The sequence below is a fragment of the Cicer arietinum genome, chromosome 8 (assembly GCF_000331145.2).
Source record: "Cicer arietinum cultivar CDC Frontier isolate Library 1 chromosome 8, Cicar.CDCFrontier_v2.0, whole genome shotgun sequence".
NCBI lineage: Eukaryota > Viridiplantae > Streptophyta > Magnoliopsida > Fabales > Fabaceae > Cicer > Cicer arietinum.
In genome coordinates this window covers 20,493,196-20,500,054 of record NC_021167.2, presented here as the reverse complement: position 1 = coordinate 20,500,054, position 6,859 = coordinate 20,493,196, and the positions used below count along the sequence as shown (strand labels likewise).

The window sequence follows — 6,859 nt, the reverse complement described above, 5'->3', positions numbered from 1 at the left end:
TGTTGTATCCTCCGTTATTTTTAAAATATCATACAACAGCGCTTGTATTTAATAAGCGCTATAAAAGACGCGCTATAAAATGTCATTTTTGGCGTAGTGTGTATTTGATGAAATTTGCATTATATTGAAGATGATAATTAAATTTATGAGTTTTGTTTGAAAATTTTGATTAATTTTTTGAATTTTTATAAAATAAAGGATAACATTATTGACATTTTAAAACATAAAAGATCAAACAGTCGCTTAAAATTAAAATAAATGATCAAATTAGAAGAAAAAATAAATAGATGACTAAAACGTTAATTAAAATTAAGTTAAAGGACCACGGGTATTATTTAATCCATAATATATATTTGTGACTTAAAATTAAAAAAAAGAAAATTGTATTAGAAAATCTAATGAAAGGTATACTAAGATTATATCACCAAATTTTCAATGTTACTAATATTATTTAAAGAAAAATTTAGTTTTTTTTATGTTGCTGATGTTATATATAATTTAAATAACAAATAATTTTTATTTTTATTTTTAATTTTGTTTATTAGAGGTTGAATTATTAAGATTAGAACATTTGAATCAATCATGCACATAATGTTTACATTACAAATATTCATTACCAGCTGCCTATCGCAACCTATCCTGCATAATTATGTAGCAGAATTCCTACTTTCTTAAAATTCATTGCTAGTATATGAATTTTTCCAACTTCAGTGATGGATCCTTTATGTTGCTTGTAGTTACATTAGAATTCCATACTTTGAGGCAAAAGTATAAAGGTTCATTGATTCGTTCTTCCATTACATCTTGTGTCGTTATTCAAAACGTAGTATTGTTCAAGAAGTTGAGGTACAACCCTGAAAAATATTGGAGAGAAACTGTACTACAAAGCAATATTATCCATTCCATGCCATTTACTTGAAAGAACAGACCTATGATGTTTTAGGTGTGTAGACGGAATGATACACCATTTGAATTTCACACACAACTTAGCATAGACTCCAACACAACATTGACACAAACACATTGATATTATTAATGTAAAAAACAAAAGATACGGACACCAATACATATATAGTTAATTAGTTATGAAGCATCTATATTAAGAATCAAAATACTTATATGTGCAAATAAATTTGCTAGTCTTTTACTTTATTCATCCATTTACTACTAAACATAATGTAATCAAATGTATTTTATCTTTAACACTTCATGATCATCATTGCTTGTTAAATTTTTTTTTTTAACTCGTATATGTATTAGAAATATGTTCTACGGTGTTTTCAATGTGTCAAATAAAGAGTACACTATTATGAAATCTCGTTGTAGTTTATAGCACATAACTGTAAGGTCTTGAGTTCAAACTCAAGACATGATACCCAATCTAACAATATTGTATTTGTCAATTGAACTAGACCTTCCAGACATAATACACAATGATAGAAAAATATTTGTAGAGATTGTTAAATATAAATATCTTTAATGCATAAGGATGAATGGACCACATACTTCCAAAAGTTCTTCAATGAATTTGATCTTAAAAGGGGGAAATCAATAGATATGAGTGAGTCTACAACTACTTCAATACATGTTATAAATTTGTTAATTCTCCTTTTTTATGATACACAATTCATAGTGTAGTTTTCTTGATTTTGCTCATTTATGAGCATATAAAGTTACAAATTTGAGTGCACACATCCACGTAGACGATGGAGAAGAGAAAATGAAACTAAAAAGAGCAACCAAGTGGCACGAGGATCTTGCTAATTCGAATATGAATACTCCAAATTCAGAATTTCTTGGCATCTCTGGAAAAACTTCAGCCATAATAATTTTTCGCTCATCCAGATGAATACGATCAATAAGGCCTGCATTAGTTCCAAACTATCCTTGTCTTTTTCACTGTTGCTGTTATTTTAACAATGAAACCTACACATATATACCAACTGAACAAGTAGATACAGTCAAAGGTTGAATTGCATTGAAACAAACAAATTTGATAGCAAAACAACAGATACAGTTCAAACACAAATAAGTGTAAATATTCAAAACAGATGTCATGCAGTATGATAAAAGCAAAAGAAGATCAACAAAACCTCTTAGCAAAGGTTGAAGTCATTCTAACTTCAACTACTTTTTCAGGAGAGGATTACATACAATAAAATCATATGTACTAAAATAACTAGAAACTTTGCTCTTGTATACTAGACATAAGTAACCATGCCTTTACCTTGTTCTATACTAAAATAATTATGATAAATTTTCTTTAAGTTTGAAATAGACAAAATAGAAGTACAGGCAATAATTCAGATGTAAACTTTCCAGTTACGAATGCAAGCATGAGAAAAAACAACTACTGCTCTAAGCAATGAAGAAGATTCTTCTAGTAGTAGAGAAATGGAAAGAAAAAAATTATTGGAATTGATACCACCACTAGTATGTATAATATATACATCATTCATATTAGGACTACTAAAATTTTATCATGTACTCATACATCGTACCTGAGGATAATGTTACTGCTCTAACAAGAGTAACATGGATGCGTTCAAATTTTGAAGGGCACCCATCAGGTCATTGTTTCAACCGTGAGAACAAAGAACTTCCAATGATAGAGAGCGGCATCAATTATTGGTGTGTTGGACGATTTTTGGGTGCCATACCAGTTCATTGTGGACCACCTCCTCTGTAAAATCGGCTTAATAATATAAAGGTGATGGATTGACTTTAAGAATCCATATTTCCAATATGTAACATGTTCTGCAATGATGGCAGTGTTTTCACACAAAAATTTGTTAAAAGAATGCGATGCGAGTATGCTACTCATAATACTAATTATTTTTCCATCACTACAATTCATGATACTACTCTTCAAGCTTCTTATAAGTGCTGCTCTAATTTTGTGATGCTCTACAAGAAGAGCGTTCAATTCTATATAAAGACATTCCAGCAAGTGTTATCCATCATTACTTCTTCTTTTTTCATCTATCTTTGAGAGAAAATGATATGAGTAATCAATATGATCAATACTTTTTGGGGTCAAGCACCGATTTCATCAATGGTTCTGAGAAATGTGAATTAAATGATCTTGTATTTTAAAGACAACGGGGAGGGGATATTGTGAAATACACAGAGAATGATGCTCCAGTGGAAAGGCAAGGGAGAAAGATAATAAAGTGCATTGCAAGGAAATAACAAGCACAAGATTTTACAATCAGTAAACTATTCTTTTGAAGGAGATTGGTGTTTTTAGGGAGGAGAGTATCACATTCAATCTGATTGTTGAGACAAATACCAAGATACAGAGCATTACATAAGTATTTAACTAGTATTGGTTTTCTTTCTTCAGCTTGATAGAAAAAAATGTGGAGGGAAAAAACCAATTCTTATAAGAAGAAATGGACCAATATATCATTAATTATATGATTCAAATGCAATATGAACATTAGTTTGACATAAGGATATCACCATTCCAAGATAAGATTTTCCTGCTAAACATGGTGTAGTTAATGCATTTTGATACTCATAAGCATAGAATTTTGGATTACCAATAGGAAAGCTTTGATAATTTGAATGCGTTTGCCACATTTCTTCAAATTTTGATTGGAAATTCCGAATACACAGCAAGTCACAAGGCTATAGAATAGGAGAAAGAAGTAAAAAGAAACACAATATAGGGTCACTAAAATGGCAATCAATACTTAATCTTGCTGCAGCTAAAGAAATTACCCGGCAAGCAATGCTACACATCCTTAAAGAGGAAATTTCACATGTCCATAAGCCATGCAAGCTGAAAATAAAAAACCGGAAGTAGTTGCATTATACTTCATAGACCTAATTTGTTAAGAAGCGATGTAAGAGGTGCATATGGATGTTGCATATTGAGTTCAAAATTTATAGTATTAAGAAACAATTGTTTAGCCTCAAGCACACTTTTGTGATCATGTTCAAACCAATCATGTGTCACTAGAAAGTATTTTACCTAGTTTTTCTTTTCCAATAGACCTCTAGAAAACATTTCACGTAGAAGTTTCTCGGCTTTATCTGTCTCGCCTTTTTCAAAGAGAGAGTAGATAATTGTTTCATAACTTATGACATCAGGAGTGCAACCATTGTCTTCCATTCTCGATAGCATGACAAGTGCTTCATCAAACAAGTCATCCTTACAAAGTCCTTTTATCATAACATTATATGTCACGACAGTTGGATGATAGCCTTTAGTCAAAAGCTCCTGAAAAATCACTTGTGCATTCTTAAGTCTTCCACCTTTGCAAAGACCATCAATTAGTATAGTGTATGTGCGAACATCTAGCACAATACCTTGGTTTTTAATTTTCTTAACAAATGCAATTGCCTTGTCCAGATTATTATTTTTGCACAAAGCATGTAATAAAGAATTGCAAGTGATTATATTGACTGGTTGACCTATATCATGCATCTCATCAACAAGTTCCCAGGCATGAGAGAATTTCCCCGATTTGCACAAACCATCAATGAGAGTATTGTAAGTCACCACATCAGAAATAATCTTCTTGCTATGCATTTCTCTAAAGAGGTTCATGGCTTCATCAACCATTTTATTTTTACACAATCCATTAATAATGATACTGTAGCTCTGAACATTCGGCCTCACTCCCTTGTAGACCATAGTGTTTAAAACACTTATTGCCTTGTTCAGTTGATTAACTAAGCAATACCCATCCATTAAAGCACTATAAGTAACAACATTTGGTTTTACACCTTCTTTCATCATCATAGCCAACACATTCATTGCTTCTTTTACTTTCCCTTCCTTGCATAAGGCATCAACCAATATATTAAAAGCAAAACCATCTGGTTTGATGTTTTTCATTACCATTTCATGGAACAAACCAAACGCTTCTTTCAATTGACCAACTATGCAGAATCCATATATTAAAGCACTAAAAGTGACAACATCAGGATCAATTTTCTTAGAAATCATTTCGGAATACAACTCATAACCATCATTTACAAACTTATCTTTACACAAACTATCTATAATTGTACTGTAAATAACCGCATCGGGCTTGACTAGTTTCACTTCAATCCTTCTTAGCAATTGCAAGGCGGCTCTTGTTTCCCCCATTTTACACAATCCATTGATCAAAGTTCCATAACTAACATGATCCAAATGAAATCCTTGTTTGATCACATGGTCATGAAAGTGCAGAGCTTCCTGGACTTTACCATTAAGACATAGACCTTTCATAAGAGTAGTCAAGGTTATGGTATCGGGTTGAAGCCCCATCTTGAGAATCTTAGCAAATACAGAAAATGCAAAATTCATTTGACCTAAGTGGCAGTAACAATTCATCGAGATGCTTAAAGTAATTAAGTCAAGGGTGATTCCGTTGAATTCCAATTGACGAGAAAGAGAAATAACAGTGGGGTAATGCTTCATCTTAACAAGGAACCCTAAAATCTTGGTGAATTGGATAATGGATGGGGCAGGATGCATAGAGAGTGTGCGACGGAATGAGGAAACAGCATCATTAACATCAAATTCATTGGAATTGAAACGAGAATGAGAAGAGAATGAAAGAAGGAAAATGTTTGAAGAAGAAATTGGAAGAAAATTGGGAATGGAAGAAAGAGAGAAAGCATACCTCGCTAAGGTTAATGACCTTGAGAATGAAACTGAGAGAGACGATAACATTGTTGATGATGAAAGTGAATGTGATTGTACGAATGACTCAAATTCGCAGAATAAGAAGATTAATTACGAAGCTTCAACAATGTCACATGTTTCACTCACAAGAAGAACAAATCTCAGTGATTCCAATGGAATTAACTGGAAATTGCGAGTAGATGTCAAAAATTATTGTAGACTCTTATTTTTTTACTAATACTAGTGAAATACTCGGTCTCTATGATTAGGAAAATGCATTTTTTGTTTTTGTTTCCATAGATTCTTTTCTATAGAGAAAAATATGAAATATCATTTTATTTATTTATAAATATTTGATATTTATGCATTTTTTACAATATATTTTGAATATTCCATAGATAAAATTTTAAAGAAAATTATAATATGTTGATTTTTATTTACAGTATAAATTATATATAAGATAAATATTTTTTATTAGTCGATATTTATTAATTTTCAGCATATTTTATAAAAAATAAATGAATAATAAATATATAAATAAATATATAGATAAATATATATTTTATTAATTCACAGCATATTTTATATGTATAAATCTTGTATTTAAAAGTAAAAAGATAATATATATGAATAATAAATATAATTTTTTATAATTTTTTTTAAATATTTTAATAATATAACATGTATTTAATATGACAATCAACAATGTCCGATTCGTGCAAATATGAGTTTTTGCTAAATTTTTTTTTTATAAAATGCTACTCATTATTCTACATTTTTTTCTTAAATGTTGTTACACTTCACATGTAGTTTGCTTTATCATGCATTAATTGGATTAACTAATTAATGTATTATCTCTTATCTTATATAAGTGTAAAACAGTGGACAAATAACGTTTTTCTGGTATTTTTTTTTACTTGCAGTGTATATTAACAATTATTTGCTTACTATTTATATTGATGTTTTGATTAGAAAAGATAAAATAAAAATTATGAAATTGTTGTGATATTATAAGGGGAGTATGAAAAATGAAAATTATAATTATAAAAGATACATTTGTCTTTTTATCATTTTAATTAATTTCTCCCTACTTGTTTTTTTATTCATTTAAACTAGCAAGTTCTATGAGTAGACTACTACTTGAAAATCATTTGAAACTCCAATGATATTTAACATTAGTCATCAAAAACATAAAATAGGTATGTGTGCTTAAAAGTTATTCTTATATTTTAA

At 29.9% G+C, this 6,859-nt stretch overlaps 1 protein-coding gene across 12 annotated transcripts; it reads right to left on the bottom strand.

Annotated features, from left to right (window-relative positions):
* Positions 1–1,558: 1,558 nt before the first annotated feature.
* Positions 1,559–5,873, bottom strand: LOC101499988 (uncharacterized). Of its 12 annotated transcripts, none has more exons than XR_012161675.1 (4): positions 5,625–5,861; positions 3,727–3,787; positions 3,546–3,633; positions 1,559–2,757 (listed from the first exon to the last, which is right to left on the bottom strand). XR_012161675.1 is itself a non-coding variant. In XM_073364535.1 (2 exons), exon 1 carries the CDS (start codon positions 5,672–5,674, stop codon positions 3,980–3,982), a length of 1,695 nt encoding a protein of 564 aa, XP_073220636.1. In that variant the 5' UTR covers positions 5,675–5,842; the 3' UTR covers positions 1,559–2,757. The 12 variants fall into 12 exon arrangements, 1 of the variants encoding a protein (XP_073220636.1); XR_190565.4 differs by having other exon boundaries at positions 1,559–1,943; positions 2,502–2,757; positions 3,546–3,787; positions 3,980–5,842; XR_012161669.1 differs by having other exon boundaries at positions 3,980–5,842.
* Positions 5,874–6,859: the final 986 nt, after the last annotated feature.

Coding starts and splice junctions, on each gene's coding strand:
- LOC101499988 (XM_073364535.1), bottom strand. CDS start 5,674: ATGTTATCGTCTCTCTCAGTTTCATTCTCAAGGTCATTAACCTTAGCG.